The following is a 26,635-nucleotide window of genomic DNA, read 5'->3' on the forward strand; positions in this document are numbered from 1 at the left end:
AAAAACAGCACAAATCAATAATTACATCCATAAATACGTAAGCACAGTTATCTGGGCACATGGCTTTTCACTAGAATGAATAAACCACTGAATTAATTACAACAGAAATGAATAGGTGAATGAAGCCTGTATATCGAAGGCAGTGAAGCTTTTCACCTATAGTCCTTGCCACTGAAGATGATGAGCCTTCGTGGTGAGAGGGGGTGCGGGGCACACAAGAACTGCTGAGTGATCCTACTGCACAAGGACGATTGGGACTCTCAGCAGAGGCCAACGAGCGATACTATGGGCAATCTGCACCAACCTTGATCTTTCCTGGCTTCGTTTCGTCCATTGAGCTCGTAAAACGGAGGCCGAGTGCCTTGAGGTGATCCGGTAAACAGTATAACCCAGAAGTAATTCACTTGACACTGCGTTCTAGGACAAAAGACTCTGCACTTAAACATGGAGGTGAATCTGTTAACACCAGTTCACCCTATGGCTTAGGATACTTAAGTTTCCACCAGTGCTCAGATGTTATTCAGTTGACATTAGTGCTCAAAAAATTGTGACCAGATTCTATTCCCACTGCTGTATAGCAAGGGGCGGAGCGCGCAGGCCACCAGTTAGATTAGAGCAGGGGTCTCCAACCTTTTCTTTTGTGAGAGCTTCTTCTGCTCAAGGGAAGACCTGCAGAGCTACTAGCATATTTTATCTCTGTAATATAGTGACAAAACGTGTTCATATTACACTATGACTGCCATAAACAGGACTACCAATACTGACCAATAAGCATTCCAGGCTAGGTGACCAATAGAAATGCCAGGAAAATGTTAATTCATATTAAAAGCCTCCACCGAGTAATGAATTAACATTCAAATCTTCACATGCCTTGTGGCACAAAGGACATAAACATAGCAGTAAGTCTGCTCAACTCACACTCTACTGTCAATAGGCTATCAAATTTAATGTGTTTTAGAATTGCAATATTTTGTCTTTGTTAGCATATTAGTTATTAAAAATGCACATATTTTCCCATCAAATACCACCTTTCTCTTTTTGGCAAACAAACTCAATTTTCCAGAACAAAACATTTTTCAGAAAAAAGAAAATTTTTGTCTTCAAAAAAGAATTTTCATTTAAAAAAAAAAAAAAATACAAAGTGCCCAAACATAAATACTTCATTTTCATCAAGCACTACCATGTAAAAATTCCTCACATGGACAGATTCAGCTTCAAATACTCCGGTATTACAATCATAGACCATAAGTGCTCACCATAACACAAAGAATGCCTGTGTTATGCTAATATTAAAACCACAATTATCCCAAAGCTACCACTATGCTAAGGCTGGACGCCAGACCATCCAGGGTCCCCATCCTAACCCAGTCATGGCCATTATTATGCAAGAAGCTGTCACCATTCTGCCAGAGATGGCTAAAAGTATGCCGGTCATGCTCTTAATATGTGAATTGTGGTAGCCAGTTTAAGTTAGCTTGACAAAAGGTGACCAAGGATGGCCATTAATATGCTATTGGCACTATTATGCCATGCACTAACACAATCGCACCAAAGATAAAACCCTTGACTTTAGACGTGGCTTCCGAGAAACAACACTGTTTATTCGGGAGGGGCACAATGTCAGACAAACACACACATAAATAAATGCAGATAAGGCTCTTAATTTTCTCTACCCTGGATCCATAACCTGCTCTTATCAGCTCCTGGGCTAATCATGCTCCCAAGTAACAAACACATTTTCACTCTGGTACCTGCAGTCACACAGTTTGATTGGCCAGCATTGGTAACTGCTGGCACTCTTCTTTGTTGGTGCATGCATTCTTTGCACATGTGGTGCAACTGATAGACCAGTACATATAACATGGTCAATCTCGTTGTGACTTAGTTAGATTTAAAGTGGATACAGATGGTCATTTGGCAGACCCCATAAGCCAACACAGTGCAAGTTTGAGTGTTATCATAAGACCCTGTCATTGATTTGGCTGGTCGTCACTCGAACGGTCTTGAAATGAGCATTGCTGCTTTGTTTAATGTGCACAGACTGAGATTGGCTTAGCTTCACCTCTGAGAGCAACTTTGAGGGTGCTGGTGAGCTACCAGTAGCTCCCGAGCTACTCGTTGGAGACCCCTGGATTAGAGGGTGTTCAGTAACACAGTAGTTGAACGCTTTTGATCGTGCATTGTGTGCTGCCCAAACACTGGGCTGTGTATTACGTAGATGACTTGTATCTTCCCATCTCCAGCGCTATATAAAACATCTTGTATGTCTTTTCACTTTACAGATCCCGTTTTCCTTACTTTTGCTGTTAAACACACACACACACACACACACACTTCTGTCCCACTTAATTTCACCTATCTCTGCTCTTGTATTTCTATTTACCTCCCATGTGTCACCCTCCCATGTGTCACTTTCTGCACTCTCAACATAACATGCGAATGCAGGCTTCAACAGTGCCAGTTTTTGTATATATTGCTGTGCACCAGAAGTAGTACATGGAGCAAATACAACAGTGTATGCTAACAGTCCTATTTGTATCCTCTTAAGGTAAATTGTTTTAATGGCTTGCACTGTACCATCACAACATAAAGGTGTTCAAAATATGCAACAGCACTACAGTTTAATACGATTTCTATTTGTTTCATGGGAGATTGAATTAGAAAAGGAAAATTGCTGAAGCTCTTTCTCTGTCTGACCACCACCGAGGCACTTATCCTCTATTTCGTGTTCTCTCCTCTGGTCACTCTCATTCTCACACACACTGTGTGTTCCCCTTCTCTGTTTCATTCATTCTTTCTCACTTCCCCTCTCTCTCTCAAGCACATACACACACACACACACAATGTCTTGCTCTTTCTCTCTTGTTTCTCTTTCACTATCACCATGTGTCCTTCCTATAGGTAGCATTCTTTCTAATCTATTGTTCTCCTCTCGTACTAACTCAGTATTTCTCACATGTTTTTCTTCCCCCCACGCACACCTTACCTCAGTGTTTCATTCTCTATCTCTGCCCTCAAAGCTTCCATATATATTAGATTATAGTGATTTCAGACTCTGTCCACACAGTTTCTAATGTGCCCCATTGCCATAAATGCAGTCTGTTCCTCGTGTTGTAATTTAGGTACTATTTCCCAACTTCCACCCTCCTGTTTGTGTCATCCCCATAACAAAAAAACTATAACAAACAAGTATTAAAACAGGCAGGAAGAAGTTGCCAGCGTTGCAAAAACAAACAAAACCTCAGACATTTTAAATCATAGTTATATTTTTATTAAGGGTGGTCAGTTATACATCATGTCTTCTTGGTTATATATAAGGTAACAAAAATACTTGTAACACTTTTTTATTATAACATATCAACATGCTGGACAGTAGCCACATTGCTCTACAACATAACTTAAACACATTGGCATAGCCAATAGCTCTGGCTAAAAACTTATAAGGGCCCAAAAGCGAGACCGATTGGCTATGCCAATGCTTGTACTGTAACTGTGAGCAGTTTTACTATCTGAGTTGAAATGCTAATTTTTTCGACCCCCTTAACTTTCTACTGCAATCCCTGCCCTACCCCAGCGGATCAGCACAAAACTTGAAAGACTGAAACGTTTTCCGTTTTGCTGTTTGAAGGTTTCTTGCAGATTCAGCAAACTGCTTCAAATCTATAAGACAAAAAGTCACTATATTTGACATAGCTGTAGCCATTCTGTATTATGGTAAAGCTGCACTTTCCCTTGAAAAGGCATTATAAGGTGCAGCCTACTAGACAGCGCATGCGCTGCCTCTTGCAAGACATAATGTGGTTTTCCAAACACATAGATTGGCTTGAAGCCCACCCATTACTTACCATCGGTTGCCTTGCACACTCATTTACCTGTTTCTTATTCGTCCCCCAGCTTGTCAATCTTGTTTTTGTCTCTCCCATGGAGCATTGCCTCTTTACAGTCTCCTTGATTGGCTGGCATCTCTAATTCGATTTGCTTGCTTTTCAAGCACTACATTTTTCTTTTGCATTGAACAGTCTGAGAGTGCGTGTGTTTTTGTGTGGTCTCTCTCATGTACTTTTCTCCCCCAGCGTTGCTCTGTAGTCCGCCTCATTCCTTATGCACTCACCCATGTGCTTCTCATCATTTCCTGTCCTTCATGTTTCCCCCCAACTCTTGCCCTCATTGTTGCTTATTCGTTTCCCCCCTCGTGTTGCTTCTGCATTAGTCCCCCTCCGACTCTCCTGTGTTGCTTCAACATTACCCCGTTTTCTCCTGTGCTGCTTCCCGCCTATCTGTTGCTTCCATTCCACCCCGCTTACTTAACTAAAAAGAAACTGAAGTGTCCAACACCATTTTTTTTTTTTTTTTACAGGTCCAACTTCTGTCATTGTGTAGGCATGTTAATGTGTGGTGCCCTCGCGCCTACAAAATAAAGCGAACTGCCACGTCCAAGACATGGAGAAAAAAAAATCTTTAACTATGCTGCACTCGGGATCCTGAAACATTCTCCAGATCCTTTGAGATCTGGTAGTTAGAAGCCATTGGCAAAGTTAACAGATTTAACTGTTATCCAGTTTGAAGGGAGAGATCTATACCCAACAGTTTTATCTCATTTGAGGAAGCGCAACTTCAGTTAGCGGTGGGACCTGGACAGTTCTTGCAATATTCAAGAGTATCTAGAACAGCAAAGGAGATTTGGCTGGAATATTCAGCTGAGCCCGTCTCCCCCAATGCCCCGCAGTGCCCATAGCTTCTGCTGTCACAGCTGTACTTTTGGAACTGGATCGCACTACACATGCTATCTCCCATTTCTATAGGGCACTGAAAACTGACAAAGAATTGATCTCTCAGTTCGATAGATCTGGGATGTTGATCTGGAGTGGCCACTAACAGATCACAAATGGAGTTCAACTCAGGAGCATGTGAAACTGATTGCGAGATTTCAGTGGACATATTTTAATTGCTTCCACCACACTTATCTGACCCTCTCTTTTCGAATGAATAGTTTTCACCCTAACAGATCATCATGTCCAAAATGTAGTGTGGAAAAACTGATTTCTTCACATGACCTAGAGCTGTGTGCATCTGCAAACAATCTGGCATGCAGTGTTGACTAAATTGGTATGCATTGTAAATATTTCTATTAAACTCAGTGCAACATTACTTGTTTAATCTTAAACCCAGGCCCGAGAGCTGAAGGTCAAATATAAATTTGCTTTATTATTGGGAATAGTGCTGGTGAAACGCTGTATTGCTATGCAGTGGATGAAGCTGCAATGTCTCTCCCTGGTGTCTTGAGAGAGAGAGATAGGGGAGTAGGCTGGTACAAAAGAAGTTTGAATGAAGAAAGAACGGATGCAAAAATACTGCAAAAATCTAGAAATATGGTCTGTAATACTTTATGCACGGATATTGGGGAAAGGGAACCAGCGAATGGTTTGTATTATGAACTACTGAAGACATCTGTAAATATTGCTGTGGTCCCATTTCTTATTTTTCCCCATACAGCTTGTACAGCAGTTTGTTTAAATATGTAAAACAAAGTTTTAAAAAAAAAACATCAAAGAAGTTACATTGGTTGGACCCTTGTAGGATGGTCAGTTATTACGTTGATTAGAGAAGAGAGATCAGGCCTGATCACCAGATCTTTGTTGGATATTTAGGCAGCAAGAAGGGAAAGGCTATCCAGGAGAGAACTTTTCTCAGTAAATCTAACCTCCACATGAATATCTGCTATGCCCCTGAAGACCAGGAACGTCTTAAGGGTATCCATACTCATTCCACTAGAGCGAAGATTTTTTTTTTATATATAACTTTTTATTGAAATTCGGGTATGACATTCAAAAGAGGCAGCACTAACCAGCAATAGCAATATAATTAGTATACTGAGGAGACACAGCACATAATAGTTACAAGGCAGCAATAGAATGATCACAGTTCTATCATGTGCAGACCCCACATGGTAGCGTCGTCCCTCGTCAGCGGGGGTACACATATCCCACCCCTATAATTATTCCAGTTCTCCGAGATCTGCGTCCACTTGGTTGGGCACCCTCTAGCTTCATATATGGTCTTCTCTGTGACCATGAACCAGTCCATTTCTTTGCCCCAGTCGACTAAGCATGGCAGATCACGAGCCTTCCACAATCGCACAATGTTTCGCTTCACCAACATCAGTCCCAAAGTTACCCAGGTCCACTCCTTGGAATTCAGGTCCGTCGGGCCCCAGGCGTTTAAGATGGCCAGCTTAATGTTCCAGTCGATCTTCTGCTCCAACACCCCTTCCATGCATCCCACTACTGCCTCCCAGTATCCTTGGATAGCCGTGCACTCCCATAGAGTGTGAATAAAGGTGCCCTCTTGCCCATACTGCCTGGAGCAGCCACCCTCTGTACAGTAGCCCATTTGAACCAGTAGAGTTCCAGACAAGTAGGATCTATGCAGAAGCTTTAACTGTATCAGTCGGAGCCTGGAGGAGATGGCCACCTCCTGAGGAGAGGCCGTTGCTGCAAACTACTACTCCTCGTCGTCCAGTCCCACTACGTCATGGTCCCATTTCGCTTGCAGCCGGACTAACGGATCAGCCGTATTGTTAATCAGTTTTCTATAAATTAGTGAATTGGCCTTCTCCGGCAGGTCTCCATCTAAAACTCTAGCTTCGAGAGGGGAGGACTCCAGACTCCAGAATTGACTCTCCCCTAGGCAGTACCGCGAGCAAAGCGTGTCTGATTTGCAAGTACCTAAAGTGTTCAGTCTGCGGCAGTGCATATTCCGTCTGCAGCCGGTTGAAAGGAATTAAATCACCCACCTTCCACATGTCTCCCACCCTTGATATGCCTATGAAGTCCCAACGGTCAAAGCCCCTCAATCAGATCAGTCTGCCCAGTTGCTCGCTATGCCAGAGTGGTGCTGCCTGTGTGATCTTACCTTCCCATCCCAGACTTTTTGTGGCCGCTTCCACACCTGCACCACATGCCCAGTGGATCCGGTCAAGGCTGGCTTAACCAGACGTGAGTATAGTGCCATCTCAAAGCTCCCTTCCAGAAGGAGCCACCTGTCGATCTGGAAGGCAGGGTCAGTCTGCGGTCTGTATGTGCTCTGGTTAATTGCTGCGAGGTGGGAAGCCCAGTAATATTTTTTGATGTCCAGTAGGCCAATTCCCCCATCGAACCACCCAAGCGTCAGCTTATGAGTGGCGATCCGGGGGGGGGGGGGGGGGGGTTTACCCTCCTAAAGCAAGTCATGTAGAATGCAGTCAAGTTCCTTAAAATATGTGGCATCGACATGATTCGGAGTATTCTGCAAAGCATACAAGAATCTAGAATCTAGGGGGGGACATCATCTTGAATAGGGTCGCATGTCCCAAAAGGGACAGAGGGAGCGACTTCCAGTGCCGGACGTCGCTCTTTAGCCGTAGGAGGGGCGGCTGGAGATTGTGCTCGTAAAACCGGGACGGGTCCTTAGAGACCCAAATCCCCAAGTACTTGAAGCCGTCTTTCGCCTCCACTATCTGGAATCCCCGGGGAAGCGAAGGCATCACACCATATAGAACATAGAGCACTGACTTGGTCCAATTTATTTTGCAAAGCTACCAAACACCCGAAACAGGTTCAGGACCCTGTTTAGGGAGGCTGCCGGAGATGCCAGGTAGAGCAAGATGTCATCCGCATATAGCGAAATGCGGTCCTCCCAACCAGGGGCCCACATGAGGCCCCCGATTATGGGGTCTCTACGGACCCACATGGCCAGTGGCTCGAAGATTAGGGCGAAAAGGAGCGGGGACAAGGGACAGCTTTGCCTGGTCCCTCTGCTAAGCTCAAAAGTGCATGACTTTCTGTTATTGACTACAATTTAGGCCAGAGGTTGCTGATAAAGGAGCCGAACCCATCCTATGTATTTTGGGCCCAGACCTAATTTCTGAAGCACTACGAACATGTAGGGCCACTCAATGGTGTCGAATGCCGCGGCAGCATCGAGGGACACCACCACTGCGTCTTCCCCGATTGTCGTGGCACAGCATAATACACCATGGAGTCTGCACAAATTGAGGGAGGAGTTCATGGTGGGCATAAATCCCGACTTGTTCTGGTGGACCAAGCGTGTGATGACCCTTAGCAAACGAGAGGCGAGGATCTTCGCCAGGACTTTGGCTTCGCCATTGAGCAGCGAGATTGGTTCATAGAAGGAGCACCTGTTGTTCGGTTTGCCCTCCTTGTTTTTTGCCTGAGGTGAGTTTAAACAATTCTATAGGCAAGCCATTTGGGCCTGTTGCTTTACCCCCACGCAAGTCCTGGATAGCCTTTTCTGTGCTAGTTATGTCTTTGTCAGAGCGTTCGTTCTTGGTGAGTACCGGGAGCGAAATGTCGTTCAGAAAAGAGGCAGTGAGTCGGTTCCCGGAGTCTGTCTCTATCTCAACTACCACATGGTGGGCCTGGTCTCTGCGGTCAAACCAGGCTAGCAGTTTGCCAGCCTTGTCTCCGACCTCATAGATTCTACTAAGTGTAGCTCTATGCTGTGATTTGGCTGCATCGGAGGGCAAGTCTGTGTACGCCTTAATTTTAATGTGGAGATCCTGCTGTACCTCATCCAAGTGTTGTTCCCGAAGTTTCCCCTCCAACTGTAATATTTCACCTGTCAAGCGGGTCACGACCGCACGTTTCTCTTTTCGTGGGCCTGCGATCTGGGCCAGGGCCACCCGCCGAATTACGGCCTTGTAGGCCTCCCAGCCCGTCACGTATGAATCTACTGATCCCTCGGTCTCTTGAAAATAAAGATTAGTGTCACCCATGATCTTGTCACTGATCCTTGGAACCTTAAGATACCAAGGGTTAATTGGGGCTATCCGGCCGACACTGGGCTCCCACTTCCAGACAAACACAGTATAGGCGAGTGATCGGAAATACCCCAGGCTAAATGATGTATTTCTTTAAAACTGTCAATCTGATGCGCTAATGCCAGGATGCAGTCAATCCGGGACATTCTGCAATGTACTCCTGAATAAAAAGTATACTGCTGCTCAACAGGATGTAGATTCTTCCAAACCTCTACTAAGGCCGAGCGCCCCCAGAAAACTATGGATCTGCATCCGGGAGGGAGGCAGTACCCTCTGGGGCCAGCGATCAAGGGAATCGTTGACAATGGAATAGAAATCGCCTCCAATCAGTACTCCCTCCATCCGGCAATGCCAAAGGAGACTCCCGAGGTACGCGAATGCCTGTGTATGCAAGCCTGGTGGCACATAGACCGAGATAAGGTTAATTTTGCTCCCCTCCCAGATACCAGAAGATGCAACGAATCTGCCCTGGCTATCTGTCTGGATATGGTAGATTGTCATGGGGAACTACTTTCACATCATTATTTCCACTCCCCGGGAACCGGACCCAAATGTTGAATGCGCCACCAGTTTAGATCCCCCATCTCGACATGGCATTGCAAGCATTTCCGAGCAAATGTGTTTCCTGTAGCAGAATTATGTCGGGGGAATGCCACTTCAACAATTGGAGCACTATGCCCCTCTTAATCTTGTCCCAAAGTCCATTCACATTCCAGGACAGCAGTTTAAGCCCTTGTTTAACTGTCTTGCCCGCCATTGCCTAAGGTGTAATTGTGCTGTCGCGAGGTAAACCCCCCCATTGGTGCCATCGTTATGTGCAGTGCCCGCTGTCCAATGCCCCTCTATGTATATCAATGCCTCAATGGTAAGAATGCTGGCTGCCATATGTTGGATAGTATCGTGTTGTCATCCCGGTCAGGAACTAAAAAAAACTGAATAAAACTTCCCCCTCCCTCCCCTCCCGGCACACGGATAAAAACTTACAGTTTCTCCGGTTGTGTCGCATGACGGAGAGTCTTTGTGCACAGGATCCCATCCTCCCCAACATAAAAAACTCAGCCCCCCTCCCTACCTTCTTGCATGGCAGAATCGGAACCTCCCGCCACCCCAAACTTGCAGAGTGCCTATCGCCCACCCATAGAACTTGAAGGTGTGTGTGACCAACCCGGCACCCATTCCGGACAGTAAAGGCATACAGTGAATCTATGAAACAAACAAGATACCCATATTCACTTCGGTATATAAACAGTGTCAGTCTCATCAATGAAATAGTCACTGGATCGCTGCCTGGCAGCGGGTTTAGCACCTGAAAGAGCACGGCTGCTGCCCACTCTAATATATAAGTGAGTTAGGGGCCGTCGCAAATAAAGCATAACACACAGACCAGTTATCAGTCGCCTCCTGCTGTTGCTTCACGTCCGCCCGACAGGGTGCTGCTGTCTGGATCACCTTGGGCCTTTTCTCTATTGTTCCTCTGAGGACGGTAACTTTTCCTCCCATCTGGGCGCCAGCTGTCCAGCCAGTCCCATGCTTCCTCGGGGGTGGAGAAGAACCAGGCCCTCCCCTCCGCCTCCACCCTCAGTTTGGCGGGGAAGAGCATTGCATATTTGACGTTCTTTTCTCGTAGTGCCCTTTTAACATCCAGAAAACTGCACCGCTGCCGTTGCACCTTAAGGGTGAAATCTGGGAATAAAATTTACTGTGCTGTTTTGAAATTCAAGTGGGGGTGCTACCCGGGCTTCCTGCAGGATGATGTCTCTGTCCCTATAGTTGAAAATTCTGGCAACTATCAGTCTTGGGGGGGGCTCCAGGTTTCCATCTGCCCCCAGGCACCCGGTGCGCCCTTTCGACAGAAAAGAACTTGGAGAGCCTGGTTGGTTTGAGGTAGGTAGTGACTAGGTCCTCGACAAACAAGTCAGCAGACAGTTCTTATGCTCTTTCCGGGACCCCTAATATGCGGACATAGTTGCTCCTAGAGTGCCCCTCTTACTCGTCAAGTTGCGCCTCCAGTCTTAGTTGGGGCATGAAGGTCGTCCACCCTTCGTTGTAGGGTGATAGTATCAATGACCAGCGAGCACGCCATCACCTCCACATCCTTTAGTCTGGTATTCATGGAACGCATGTCCACTCTGATGAGGAGACCTCTGAAGATACAAAGTCAATCCTTGACTCCAACGATGTCCGGACCGTCGTTATAGCTGTAAGGATGTCTTGTAATGTTGGTTCTTTCGCCCCATCCTCAGTGTGCTGCTTCTCCGACAGGGCATCTCCACCCTTTTGGGCTGGTCCAGGGCCCTTGTCCCAGGTGTATTTTTTCAGTTTGGGCTGCAATACGGCCTTAGAATTGTATCCCCCGGCCATGATCAGGCCCAACCAGAATAGGTGCAAGCGGCGGGAAAGGGCCGACAGGTAGGTCCCACTTTACGTGCAGTACAGCACTATTGGACGGACCCCTGCTATAGGGCTATATGTAGGACGGGTAAGCAGTTTGACTGTGCCGGAAGCAAACTCAGAGGACTGGTACCTGAAAGAGCATTGGATCAAGGCTCTCAGTGGTGTGCAGGCTCTCCTGGAGATGTAATAACACTATGGCACTGCCCACCCCACAGCGCCACTCGCAGGACCAGCTGGTCGATCCACCCCCTCTACATCTACTCCAAGATGCACACCACTGATGGTATGTTGGGCTGTTTAGAAGTGGCACAGACGTGAGGCCGAGGAAACTCAACAGTACTGGCACCACTAAGGCGCTCTTGAAACCGGACCTCTGCAGCTGCTAAGAATCGCCAGGACCCCTCTGAGCGTGGCGCTGCGCCGTGCGTTTGACTCCTGGACAAGGTCAGAGTTGCGGAGGCCCCCGCCCTCACCACTCCGGGATGGCCTCCGATGTAGCTGTAATATATGCGCCATCGCCGCTGCGGGAGGAGTACACGGGAGGCACCACTTGTAGGTAGAAGTACGTTATGCAGGCTCCGGGGGACACAGTTGGACCCAGTGCCAGGTTCGGGTGACACCTTTCCACCTGCAGATGGGGGGGGCTCCAGGAAAGCGGCTGTTCCTCCTCACAAGACCCCACTGAGCGCGGCACTGCGCCGTGCGTTGGGCTGCTGGACCGTGTCTGAGAGGCGGCCTCACTCCGGGGAGGCCTTCGATGCAGCTATAATAGAGGCCCTGCTGCCGCTGCGGGGGAGAGTTCACAGGGTGCACTACTGGCAGATGTTAACACTTTTACGGCTCCGAGGGACACAGTTGGGCCCAGTTCCGGGGTCGGGCGTCCCCCTCACACCGGCAGACTGGTCTCAGATAATGCGGATTTTCCCAATAACCGCAGCAGGATTAGTCCGAACAGCCTCCGCTTTGTCTCCACTCGCTCACCAGCGGGTTCACGGCTCCTCGGCTCCTCCAAGGATTCACCGGGCACACAGATGGCCCACGCCAGCACCCCGATCAGCTGGGCGGGCGCCGGTTTGACAACACACACAGGAGCTCCAAGAATGAGGCAGAGTCCCAGGTGACGACCAGGGCCCGCGCGCCCCTCCTCCACCCCCAAGGCCGCTACCACTGGCTTTGTACGTCGTCTAGTAGATCTCGGCAACTGCTAGCAGGAATCGGCAGCGCTTCGGCTCAAACGACTCGCGCTGGGTGCAGGAATACAAAGCTGGCACTTATGCCTCTTCCGCTACGGATTATTATGCGGGTTTTCACCAGACCGGGTGCGCTCGGTCAGAGCCACCTCAAGAAGAGGCCATGTTGCTCGGCGGTTGGCCACACCCCCCTGTAAGAGCGAAGATTTAAACATCTGCTCAAGCAACAGGTGTTGCAGTTGTGGTGAATTGTTCTTGCATCTAATACCGAGATCTAGCCCCAGCCACCTACCTGCATTGGAGAGCTATTGCAAACTTACTCATTCCAGTCAGGTGCCAGGGATATTCAAAAGGCGAGGAGTCAGCAGGTGGATAGAGTATCCACAAGAAAGCTAGTTATGGAAGGTGAGTACATTTTTCTTTTTGGTCACAAGAACGCATTTAGGTTTCCTTCCCAAAGGAGTTATGGATTTTCATCATAAAAGATTTTCTTATCAACCTTTTTTCAAAATACCCCCTTTATGCTGAAAGATCTTGTCATATGATGGATCCTAAGAGAGTATTAAGATTCTAATTTGATAAAACACAAGACCATTGTAAAATCCAAACCGATGTTTGCTATAGACATGTTTGTCTGAGTTTAGCCACTTTAACTCCTTTGCTGCTGAGGCTTTTCCACCTCCATTGATGTTCCTTTTTTAGGCCTCGCCTGACCCAGCGCATGCGCTGGTCTGGCGAGACATTTTGTGAGGGCTTAAAAAAATGCTGCCATGGCCGGCCTAGAGCTACAGTGCATGTGCGCGGGCACGCGCTTACGAGCAGAGGCTTTCCTCCTCATGCTCATTAAGCACATCACTCGCCGCGCTTGATCGCGAACGCGATCACTTTTGCGACCGCGCGTTTACGATCGCGCGGCCAATGCTTGTTCCTGGGTGGCTCTAGGTGTATTGATGCTTTTAGTGTCAGATACTGCCGGCCTGGCTATATTTACTCTGGTCTTGGTTTTAATGCACATCTGTACCTGCGTGTCCTTGTACATCTGAATAGACCTCGTGGATACTTTCTTGGGAATGGGAAAAGCCATTGTTTGTTGTAACGTCTATTAATTAGGACATAAGGGGGAATTTCTGATCAGGGAACTCTCCATTCAAAAGAATGCACTCACAACAAAAGTCAAAATCTTAATCGCCATACGCGGCATCTAGTTAACAAACAAGCATTGGCAAAGCCAATAGGCCTCACCTATGTGTGAGCTATTGGCTTTGTCAATGTGTTTAAGACATGTTGCACAGCAGCGCAGGCTGCTGTTCAACATGCAAGAAACAAAATGCCATGACGCAGCCAGAGTCGACTGTTTCCTATTGCGTTTATTTTAAAGCCATGTGCAATATGTTTAAACAAGCATTGGCATAGCCAATAGGTCTCGCTTTTGGGACCTTATAAGTATTTAGTTATGCAACTGTTGCATGGCTAAACACTTATAAGGTCTCAAAGGCAAGACCTATTGGCTATGCCAATGCTTGTTTTTTATATTTGGGTTGTGCCACTTTTCTGCCTTCATAACTTTTTTTCCCTCTATAAGGTGTCTGTGCCAAATTTGTGTCTTGTTTTTCCAACATCCAGGTCATTCTAAATGTACCCAGGTTTTGACAGTTCCTCTGGGGAGGTACAGAGAAAATAGCTAAAATATATAAATATGGTTTTTTTTGGGTGACAAAATGCTGTACAAGGAAGCTTTTTTTTCTTCTTTCTAAAACTGGCATCAGTAAAAGGTCTGCTTTGCAAGAATAACCATTTTTCAGAAAAAAGCAGAGTTGTATCAAAACTATTTTTCTTTTTCTACAGTTTTTGCATTTTTCTAAAGAGTAGTAAAGCTTGATGTTTGATGGCAATTGAATGTTGTAGCTCCTGTTTGGAGGTTGTGTTGGTACAAAATGTTAAGTGCACTGCTTTTTTTTTAGGTCTCGCGTGGCAGCGCAAAGAGCTGCTTGCCTTGGCGAGATTTATCTTTAACGAGGAGTTTCAGTAGAGGGCTTGAAGCCCCACCCCTCATTTCAATTGGCTGGTGTCACAGTTTATGCTAAACGGTGGCCTGCCATTGGAAATGAGGGTTTTTGGTGGATGCCTTTTCGCCTCCGAGCCGGACTCTGTGGCCTGCTTTGCTGCTGTCGCAAAGCAGTTTCTCATCTTTATGGGGCCATGTGTTTAGAAACACATAGCCCCATAAACACCAGAGATCCCCATGCTTGCAGCGCGGTCCTCTTTCACTTTCGGGACCGCGCTTGTTTTTGAAGGCACACAGATGCTTGTTGGAATGAAAAGCACCCTGAAGTCTGTATGGCGTGCATGTGGCACTACTGGCAATACTTCTGCGGTCGATAACGTTATTGCTGAACGCAGGAAAATGTAAGCAAATGGTCTAAAGAAACAGCCAGTCCTCCCACGACACACGCAAACACCAACCCTCACTCACATCGAAGTTGATGAAAGTAGGGGAATGCAGATGTCAACGTTCACTTCACACTTCATCTCTGATTTAGAAGTTGAAACAAGGAACTGATTTTTAATGATAATATTAAGGGTGCGGGTGAATGCAGCGGATCGATGCCTCTTAGAAGATGAAACGAGGGGCTTGGCGTTTTAATAAAAAAAAAAAAAGTACGTGCATCAGGGCGGAAGGGAGCCTCTTGCCACAGAGATGACACACGCTGCCCAGAGAAGTTCCAAGGCCACGCCCGCCGGTGGGTGTGCTTAGGAGGGGGAGGGGCGGGGAGGAGCCGACCTCTCCTGGAGGACGCTGCGCAGGGCACAGCTGTGGGAGGAAGTGCCTTGCATTGATTAAAGTAACGTGTGGAACCATGAATCTGCCTGGGCAGTTTCACCAGATGCACTTGTGGATTTTCCAGAAAATGACTTTTCCATTACTTTTCACCTTGTTAACGCGCTGCAGCGCTCTAGTGTTTCTTTGGCTTGTTATATCCTTGCTCTGTCGTGTTTTATTTTTCACAGCTGCCAGTCGGTGGGAAGCTCAGAGGCACTGTTAAATATTTTTCAAACACGGCCAGCCCCTTTACTCTGGCACATAAAAAGTTTTGAAGCAACTTCTCCTGAGGTCGAGGTGTTTTGGCGTTAGAATTATTTCTATTGAAAGTTAATGTGGTGGGCAACACTACTGGAAGTAGTGTTTGGGGCTGGTGTGAGAGAGCCATGGAGAGACGTGTCTGAAAGTCTGTCGGGGCCACAGTGTTCTGGGAGAGAGAGCGAATTGGTGTGTAGGAGCTTCGTCCCGCCTCTCCTATTCTTTCCTCATTTTATCTCCTTTCTTCCGTGCCTGCCCATTTCCCCATTCCTTGATCAATGGCTTTCCTCTTTCTCTCCCTCCCTTCAATGTCCTCCCACTCTCTCGCCTCCTCTCTCGTCCGATCTCTGACCTTGGCTTTACTCCCCTCTCCCTCCCTAACAGTCTCTCCATCCATTTATATTTATTCCCCACTCGCTTGTTCTCGCCATCTGCCTTCTCTTTCTCTCACTCCCTCTCATCCCTTTGCTTCTCCCTCCCTCCCCCCCCAACTCATCTTCTGCCCTCTTCTTCCCCCATCACACTTTCCTGGTTCTTTCTTTTTCATAAACCGTCCCTCTCTCTCTTTCCTTCTCGCCCTCCTTCCCTCTCGCCCTCTTTCCATATCTGCCCTCTCCATCGTTCTCTCTTCCCATCTTTCTCTCTCCATCTCTCTCTCTCTCTAGCTCTCTTTCCATGTCTCTCTCGTATCTTTTCCTGTTCTATTTTTATGTCCCTGTTTCTTTTTCCTTTCCCTTCCTGTCACCCCTTCTCTTGTATCCCCTAATAACTCGTTCCAATCGTCCCCCACCCTCCTTGATAGAAGGGATGGTAGCAAGCTGCCTCCTACTAGCACCACTCCGCCACCCCAGGAACCTTTCTCTCCATCTCCCTCTCTTCGTTATCACTTCCTCTTCTTCCCCTTCTCCTCGCCTTTGTCTGAGTCTGTCTCCTCCCCTTCCTGGCAGAAGGGTCAGTGGGACAGGCACCTGCCTCCTTCCTGTCACCACTCTCTCCACCACAAAAGTCAGCAGTGATTTCTAATTAAAATAGCGCTGTTTGCTCTTTCAGCACTGCCCACTGATGCCATCTTTGGCGCTTAAAGTCGCTTCACCTGCAGGTGCCTCAGAGCTGTGCGTCATCTCTAGGAGATGCAGGGTGCAGCAGGGGCCTTGAGAGCCAGCATCTATGCTTGTGACAAACAAGTCAGGCTTCAACCCACCATTGCGGGACCAGCCTGAATCCTTACCCAGTGCTCTGGGACGACACCCCCACACCGGGTAAGATACCTCGGGGGGCCCATCCTCGTGGAGCTCGGCTGTACTCCGCGAGGCCCATCCACTTCAGCCCCTGAGACGTCCATAACACCCCACCCCTCCTTTAGAGGCTCTGTACGCCCCCCCTCTTCAACCCTCACCCGCCCGGAAAAGGCATCCCTTGGTAACCCATAGCCACAGCTTTGTTTTCATGTATTGGGCTTCTCTGTCCAACCTTCCTTTGATTCCTTGAGCAGTATGAAGGGTAAGGCCGGTCAGTGAGCTTTATTCCTTTCTATGTCTGTGAACGTGCGGAGGCACAGCTCATCTCCATGTTTGTATATAGACATGGCTGGGGTTATTCCTACATAGTATAAACTAAGCTCTGTGTATGCCGATCTGCGGCACTCTTTTTAGGTCTTCTCTCTCTGCCCTCCCAACACACCCTTTTTTTTTTTTTTACTTTAATAAGCGCGGACACCGCGCTATGCAATGCAATAGGTGTTGCTTTTGGTATTTTAAGTAACAATGCCTTTTAATTTTTTTAAAGGAATGGTCATTTACAATCTCAATAGCTCAAAATAATGTCATTGCGAGACCTATTGCATTGTAAATGCTTGTTTTAATCAAGGGATGTGTAAAGTTAAATATTTTGGTTGGCTTCATCACTGAACCTTACCACAAACCATTAGCTGTCTAACTGTGGTAATATCTCCTGATATTCATAGTAATTCAGATTTTTGACTCAAAGTACCATTGTGAAATGGAGTAAGGAATATTTGTGATCTACTTCAGCTGGGGCTAGTGTAGCAGTGATTCACTGTACTAGGAAACAAATTCCTCTTATTGCATGCATGTCAAATGGCAACCCAGGTTTGTTACAAATGCCATCTCTGGGAGAACTTTTTTCCCTAATATGTCAATTGGTATAGTGTTAAAACTCCCCTGGTATTACAAAAGTAATTTCGTCTTTCTTTCTTTAGTAATGTTACAACCATTTGAATATGACCCCAATGAGAAGAGTAAACACAAGTTCATGGTACAGACAGTATTTGCCCCACCACATTTTACAGATTTGGAAGCTGTGGTAAGTATTATTAAAATATAAAATGACCTTCCTGTGACATTCTTGTTTGTTGCATAAACCTTTTTTTAACACTGTGCAAGGTAAGTGAAATAATGTGCTGAACACATTTGGTTCAAGTGATATTTAGTATTGCACAGCAAGAAGCAATAAATCAGTAGAAAATGTACTGAAGTCCACTCTTGGGCTTCTTCAAAATAAGAAGTGTGTATAACTGCTTTCTACCTATTCCTATGCTCTTCCTTGGTGTGCATTTTGCATAGTTTCAAAGTACATGGTTTCAAAGGGAGAAGTCCTAGTACACAACATTCCCAAGATCCCGACATGGAATGTCAACAAAAGCCTCATACTCACATACAGACAGTTGACAATGTACTATCTGAACAGTTGGGAATCAGGGTGAATACTCCCTCCAAGGAAACTCTGAGAATAAGGCATTGGCTTCTTGCTAATGACACCAGTATCAGTAAATCTGCCAGGTGTTGAAAACCAACCAGCAGACACATTTTTGAAGATTGTCATTGGGTTCTCAACGACTGCGTTCAGTTCCTTTAGGTTATTGGGGTCGTCCTCGCATCTACATCTGTGAAGTAGTGGACAGGAGAAAAGGCAAAGACTTCACACCCAGTGTCCCAGAGACCAGGTTCTTGAGGAAATTCTTTTGATTGACTTGACCCCAAGCATTTCTTCATGCTTTTCTGCTGATGCCCTTAATTCCAAGAATGATTGCCAGGTGGGGTTTTAAGAGAGCCAGGATGATCGTTATACATCCTCAATGATCATGCCATTAATGGTTCACACATCTACTTCGCCTATCAGAGGAATCCTAAGAGTGACATTAATGCGGAAACTATCTACTGACCAGAACGAAATTCAAGATCCTCCACCAGAAACTGACATCGCTGACATTAACCTCTTATACATTAATGTATCCAATAAAGATTGTGGGACCTCACTCCTCTCCATAAGGAACTTGGGAGAGGCTATGCGTCCATACAAGATATCAGTTTACCTTTAATTGGAAGACTTTTTGCCTGTAGGTGTGGAGGCTTGTTCAGGCAGTTACAAGCCAGGTAGATGTGGCAGGCCCTTAACTGTTGTATTTAGAAAACCTAAACCTTTTCCGTCTTTTAAAGTATATTTAGCAGCCATTATTACATATATACAACAAAAGATCCCCAATACAGATGTCTTTCTTGAGGTTGCCTGTGACATAAAAAAAGGTTCTCCTTAAAGAGAGATCGACCTCTGGGGAATTAAATAGTGTTAGCTAAACATACAGATGCTCCATTCGAAACCATATACAATTCTACTCTGCAACTTTTATTATTGAAGGCGGCTTTGTGAGTAGCTGTTAAATGTTCGCAGAGTAGATGAAATTCAGGCATTGTGCAATGTTGAACCACACCTGGTTGTTCATACCAGTTAAATAGTTGTTAAAACTCACTTTTCTTTCCTACTAAAAGTAATATCACATTTTCACATTAATCCGTCTACTTTACTACTATCATTTCCCTAACTTATTGTCTTAAATTTAGGGAGTTCTAAACACACTATATATCAAGTGAGCTTTGAATTAATACTCAGCCCTTACGTTCTCCAGGATTTTATCTTTTAGAGGTAGACATTCTCGAATCCTTCTGAATCATTGTCCTGCGAATCCCCTTGACCTTTGAAATAATAATAAACAGTGCTGAAATTGCCACAGTTATTATTAGCACAACCAGTTAATTTTAGACAATCCAAAACTTCAGCCAGTGGGGTACAAGTGCTAAGTTCTGTACTCCTCCTAAAAGCCAACATTGCTCAGATTATTACTGCATGTCATGTAAGGGAGTCCCTGGAAAGAGCTTGGCTGCATCTTGAAATATTTGGCAACTTTCTCAGGACTTCGGCTTTTTCTGCAACGGCTGGAGCAATTGCCAGTTGCTGCAATTTACAGTGAGTTGTTTAAGGGGTTATTTTTTTCCCCCAACCCAAGGAAAGAGTTCACCTGCTATAAAAGACCTGGAAAGAGTTATCTCTTCAAAAGGTGTTCCTCTTGTAGACAAGGAAAAATCTACTCGGATGACCCTCAGTTCATATGCCAGTATTGCTTACATCGAAAGCAATAGGCCTCTTACTCTGACATTTGTCATACCTTTCCTTTAAATTCCATAAAGGACTATAAAAAGGAGACTAGCGTTGTGTCTCCTGGAGAGGAAAGATTCCTCTCTGGTGGGTGCAACTTCACCAAGTCATGATTCTGTACGCAGTGCTTCACAAGCGCATCCTCCTAGGTAGAGCAAAAAGGAAACCTTTCAAATTTCCAGAACTGGAATTATCCATAAAGAATGTGCTAGTATGTGTTGAGTGCCTGATTGGGTGGGGGAGGGTGTCAGGAGTTGGGATCCATTTAAAAGTTGCATTTGCTATTTTAGGAGTGCACCTAGATGCGATCTCGCCTATTTGTTCTATCTTTGTAAAGCAACAATAATAAAAACAAATTTGAACCCAAAAGAAAATGTGCTAGGATCTGCCGCTCAGGAAAAAAAGAAACCATAGCTCCTTTCACAAGGCATCAACTAAGGCTTCGGAGCACTGTTTGCTCAAAATCTGAAAAATCCAGCTACTCAGAGGCTCTGTCACCAGTGGAAGTGCCGGCTTAGCCACCGTTGTTGCCATAAGTGTCCATCTCCTCCTAAACAGCCACCTCAGTATGCTCAAAACAAACCATACCTCAAGAACTGGATGAGGATGAAGATCATCAGGACCGTGATCAAGGAGATGCATAAGAGGAAGATGTGCCTGTGAATTATATGGAAGAACTTCATGAAGATGACAAATGGAGAGATGTAATTACCCCTGAGGTGGGAGATTAGACCCCCCCACCATAACTGAAGTAACCCCTAGATGATATTGCTCACATCCATGCTATCCTTGAAAGTAGCCAAAAAGGTTAGCCTAACTTTGATAACAGTGGAGAAAGAATGCTTCCTCTTTAACAAGAACTGCAAATGAAGTCAGTAAATTACATCCCAATTGTGGATTGCATCTGTAAGGAAGGAAACCTATGAATACATCTGCTACGGTCCAACCTGTCATTACACATCAATAAATCAAACAGGCCACCGAAATCAATGCATGACAGTAATGGGAAATGCAAAGATAATCTTAGACACAAGGCTAAAGGCGTCCAACGTCTTAGCCGCTCTGGAACAGGGCTCCCACCAGATGTGGCACAACATTTCTCCATTGAGCAACCTCATCCCAGAGGACTGAAAGAACAAAACCAAAGCCACCGGTATTGGAGTGATGAGTGCTGCTGTGCACATATAATAGGTGCGTCCATGGATATCACAAATTTAGGATTCCACCAGTTAGTTGAAAAAGTATCGCTTGAAAGACTAGGTTATTTACATGCCCCTCTTTCCACACTGAGGCACATTTTAATAATCAAGACATGCACTTTGACATGGCATTGAGACTCTTCGGGTAACATGCTCATGGTACCTTGCATTCGATAAAAGCTGGCAGACAACACCTATACATTTGGAGCTTTCTACTACAACTGACCTTATTGTGCTTGCAGAAGATTGCTGGACTAAAGAGGTAGTTCAGACTAGTATGGCAGCCAGGGCAGACAATATTATCCCTACAAGCGGTCAGAATATGATCATGGTTACACCTCAGGCAGAGGGCAAAAACATATCAATGGCCTTCGTACAAAGACAGTAGCATCCTAGTTGCAGCCTCAAGATAGCAGACCATACCTGACTTCTGAATGTGGTATTTGCCATCAACTCTCAACCAGGCCAAGGGAAGAGGATCTCTCACTTTGCCTCCACATAGGGGAAAATTGTGACAGACCACTGAGTACTACAAATTAAGAAATCTAGACACATGCTGGAATTCCTTCAGCAAAGGAACATCACTTGCCTCTTCAAGAACTGCAGTGGCAGTGCCTAATCATCCTCCTCAAGAGTGATAGAAAATGTTCCAAACGCCCGCTTCTACTCCAGATTTTTTTGGGTGAGAATGAAGACTGGGGAGATGGCAGTCGATTTTGAACTTCTCAAAATTCAACAAATTCCCCAGAAAACTGGGCTTTCAGATGGTAACCGTTTAAGAAATCTTTTGACTGCTGCAGGAAGGAGAGTTTCTCACCTCTCTGGATCAGCAAGGCACCTACAGCTGGTTCCTCGTATATCTAAGCCACAGACACTATTTGAGATTCTTGAGGGTGGCACTGTCAATTCAGAGCAGTTCTTTGTGGCCTGAAATATTTCCCCCCACATATTTCCAATGTGCCTAGCACTGGTGGCCATGACTGAAGAAAAGCTGCCACCAGGTAGTCTCATATCTGGACGAATGGCTGGTGAGCGTGCCCTCAGCAGAGGAAGCCTGTCAAAAACCTGCATTACCCTGTTGCATCATTTGAGTCCGGCACTCAACCTGGAAGAATCTTCTACCTCTCCCACTACAAGGCTTCAGTTTCTGAGAGCAATCCTGGACACACCACTGAGCAAGGCATTTTCATCTGGGGACTGCATCTCAAAACTACCGCCAATGGCTTCAAACCTCTGAAGATTATATACAATTGTGGCCAGAATATACAAATCCTTGCTGAGTCTAATGTCTTCTTGCATTTGTCTCATTCCATTTTCTCATCTGCGTATGTGACCGATCCCACAGGAGTTGCTTTACTGAACGCCCCTTCAATACAGTATTTAGGGGGCAGCCTGGAACCATGAAGACAGATTCCTGCAACCTACGAAGGACTAAAGAAGACACCCAGCAGAGGAGACTGCTGAGAAGACCTGACTTGGCCCCAGCCATATCCGCCCATCTGTAGTTTCCAGAGATCCTGCACCCAAAATCGCCTTGTCCTTCAGCCAGCGACCTCCAGAACTCCTGGAGAACTACCTGCCTTAAATAAAGATTGGCTCTCCTGTGAAGAGCAGCTCTGTTCAATAGAAACACCAAAGAAAGACTGAACCTGCTGAGGACCAATATACCCGACGCCTGAAACCACCACTGCACCAGACACGTATGGCCCGAATCGGAGTGGCCCACCAGTCCCCGCGAGGTCCCCCATTACTCCAGAGTCCAAGTCCATCATTGGTTGACCCCTCCAGGACTCCCTGATGTCGCCTGCAGCCTCTACACGGAGGCCCCTTTCAAAAATCCCCCACCCCCCGCCCCCACCCCCCACCGCGGTTGGCCCTGTGTGAGAAGCTGGCCTGGTATATGATGTCCACTAATTAAAGTGGGCACCTTGCGCCAGTCCAAACAACCTTTATGGTGATTTAAGAGGTCTTATGCCACCTTTGAAAGCTCTCTAAGTGGGAGCAGAGGAGAGAAGCCTTCAGGCGTAGTCTTGGAGTGTAAAGCAGCTTGTTTTACCAGAATGCAATCTCGTAGTATAGATTAAATGAAAGAACCACAGAGCATATGTATAAAATATGTATTTATTATGTTACACTATCTAGTACGTTACAGTATCTCCCACATGGAGATAGACCCAAAGCACACGATACTTTAGCAAATAAATAGTACTAATACACAGTGGGCCCCGGGGGGACCAAACCATATACTAAGAAAGTGGTATAAGAACCACGAGTTGACTCAGGACACTCTCTAGAGGATGTAGAATTGCTGGGGGCCCAAAGAACCACCCAATTTAGGTAGATAGGGACCCCACGGAGAGCGCGTGCATTGTAGGAACACGACCGCGAGCTCCGTACAACTCTATGTGTAAGTTGCGGTTGGATTTTTAAAGATTAGGGACTCTTCCCAATGGACCCTGAAGAAACCCCGTGGAAGGCGGAAGGTTGGAGTGCCACATCACCCGTGGATACTGTGGTGCCCAAGTTACCTATCCCAGAGAAGCCGGGTGTGAAGTGGTGTCGGAAACCACCAAACGTGGATTCTTGAAGAGGAGTACCTGAAAGCAGAAGGGATAGAGTCTGTCACTCAGGGGTGACCAGGAGACTTGGAAGACGAATGCCCTCTTGTCAGGTGCTTCAGAGATGATGTAGATGACCTTGACTCTGCAGCTGTGGGGACCAGGCGACGCTGAGGACTACCAGGAGCCAGATACGAGCTGTCCCACGAAGGATGTCGAGTACTGAGGGGTCGGTGTCTGGCAGGAACACCAACAAGCCTTGGCAAATGCAACCCATGCAGAAAGTCAAAAAGGTACAAAGTTGGGACCAGCACGGCCCAGGAGACTCACCAAGAGCAGGGGAGTCAGGGCAGGCCTCGAGCAATCAGGGAAGCCCAAGGAAACAATGTGACCCTCAAGTGGACTCACAGGCTGGAGGCACTGGAGTCACAAGAGGACCTCAAGCAGTTCACCAAAAGATGCAGGCCACGATGCACGCTGTGGTGTGACCGAAGATTGTGGTAACTGGAGGTGCTCGAGGTTGGGGCTACTTGGAGCCCAAAGATCTTCTTGCAAAGATGACAGCAAGCCTTTGCAACTGCAAAGTGGATGCTGTACTTGGGGGGGGGGGGGGGGGGGATTCAGTTATTGCAACCCCCACGAGGACTACTGGCCTCAAACTTGGTGAGAGGGTAGAGCAGACCTCGGGAGCTGTGGAAAACCACCACCTGGATTGCATAGCCCACAGAGTCTGGAGGAGCTCAGGATCTGCAGACCGGTCAACTTAGTTGCGGTGCCTGCGAATGCAGGGTAGTGACTCCTTCACTGCAAGGGAGATCACTTTGGTCATCCTTGATGCTTCACAGTTCTTGGAAGGTTCCTGTATGATGCACAGGCACAGACGATGCAGCAGACTTGAAGGGCGATGAAGTTGGGCCAAACGAAGTCCAGCGAAGTCCAGTGTGCCCAGACGGTAGAGTTGCAATGGTGTCTGATCTGAATCTTATCCCACAGCGAATCTAGGGACCTACATCCAGGTAAGCCCTTAAGTACCCTAGGGAAAGGGTTGGGGCGATTCAGGGGATCCTCCCAGTGGAGGGTCTGACAAGACCACTTTGCCAGAGCGGAAGCCAGCGGATCCCAGGACTGGCTTGAACTGGACTATGCTCGGGGACACCAAATGTGCCCCTTATGCAGACTTTCTGGCGCTGGCAAGCGCACCCAAACAGCCCTAATACACCAAATCCTGTTTGGGAGGTGGTCACACCTTTTGACAAGATGCCTATTGTCCCACCTTCCTCTGCTCGAGCTTGCCTCTGCAGCAGGAGGGCAGAAATGTGTCTCTGGTCGGCAACAACCATTTTGTGCTGTTCGGGTCAAGAAGGCTGGTACCAGGGACACTGAGCATAACAGAAGGCTCTTCCAGTGCTTGGAATCATACCTCCCACACCTTTTACGGTGTGGGGTTTGATTCCAACATGTTTGGTACGAATCATGATAGGTTTCGTTGCAGCCGTTTTCAAGATGGTCATTGTGCAATTACGCGGTGCCCCTCTATATAGTATATGGCTGCGGCACTGAGAACCCGGGAGAATGGACTCTGTAGGCTGCAGGCGTGTTCTGCTCGTGCAGGGGCACCCTCACTTAAAACCAAGCACCCTGCCTTCAGGATTGCAAAGCCCTGCTATAGGGGTGACTTATAGGTTTTAAGTTCAATGACCCTTCGATATCGTAAACCTATATCTTAAGTAAGTGGTGCATGCACCAACTTACACAGGCTGCAATGGCAGGACTGTAGTTCCAATTTGAATGGTCTCCCATGGGTGACATAATACATGCTTCAGGCCATGAGGGACCTCTGGGGTACCTATGCCATGGATACATGGGTACCATAGACTAGGGACTGAAAAGTGTACCCCAGTATCCAATCTGAGATGTTACCAAGTTCTGAATTTACCAATTTAGGGAGAAAGCAGATAGACTAGGGTCCTGATTAGCAGGATCTCAGTCAGACTAGTCAAAAACAGCATCACATCAAGCAAAAAGTGGGGGCAATCCTAAGAAGCAGATCCTACTTTCCTACACCTGGTAAGGTGAAATCCGACCTCAAAAGACACCTCTGCATCCAGCCACCCTACACCCTGGAGAAGATGCGCTGAGGTGCACCTACGTCCCCGAGCCCTCCAACTTAACTGTCCAGCTGTTGGTTCCTCCTGCAAGACTTCCTGGACTGAGCCTCCAGCTAAAAATCAAAACCGACAATCCCCATTGAAAACAGTGCATCCGATGCCAAAACAGTGCCCTGTACCCAGCTGCCCCTATGCCGCTGTGAGTGCACCTTGTGTGCTAACTCTGATCCCCCTTTGCCCTGAGCTGAACCCTCGGAGCTTTGCTCCGACATCCAAGTAGCGTGCCAGTGAGCAGCCACCAACCGGAGGCCCCCTATTCCCCATTGGATAAGACTGGGCCTCAGCACTGTGCACCTGGCCACCCTAGCACAGCTGAGGGTGCTTTGAGAGTGCATTCTTGACCCTGGGGGAACCCTGGTTCTAACCCTTGAAAACCAACTCCCAAACCTAAGTACTTACCGTTAAACAGATAACATTGTGTTCGAGGCATGTGAGCTGTAGATCACATGCTGTGCATAGCCCGCCATCTGGTGTTGGGTCTGGACGTTTGCACTTTTTCTTCGAAGAAGTCTTTCCAGTCACGAGGTGGGTGACTCCTCCTTTCGGTGATAGTGCACATGAGCATAGACTCCATCGTTGGCTGCCCAAACCCGATGGTGGGAAAAATCAATCTATTGTTGTGCTCCGGTTCAACACCGTTCCTTCAGTTTCCCTCGGTGTGCAAGATACTCACCCTCGACGGTATTGTTTTCGATCGCGTCTCCCTTTCTATTGCGTATCGTAATTACTTAACATAATCTTTCGAACGGAAAGTTTGTGGAAGGCCGTCGGACCTGCAGT

At 46.8% G+C, this 26,635-nt stretch overlaps 1 protein-coding gene across 1 annotated transcript in view; it reads left to right on the forward strand.

The window, feature by feature from the left end:
* Positions 1–26,635, forward strand: part of VAPA (VAMP associated protein A) — a 262,013-nt gene that overhangs the window by 169,805 nt on the left and 65,573 nt on the right. Inside the window, exon 3 of the mRNA XM_085607337.1 lies at positions 17,700–17,803. Coding sequence (XP_085463463.1) covers positions 17,700–17,803 — 104 coding nt within the window. The remainder of the gene's footprint in view (positions 1–17,699; positions 17,804–26,635) is intronic.

This window comes from Triturus cristatus, chromosome 5_2, assembly GCF_964204655.1.
Source record: "Triturus cristatus chromosome 5_2, aTriCri1.1, whole genome shotgun sequence".
NCBI lineage: Eukaryota > Metazoa > Chordata > Amphibia > Caudata > Salamandridae > Triturus > Triturus cristatus.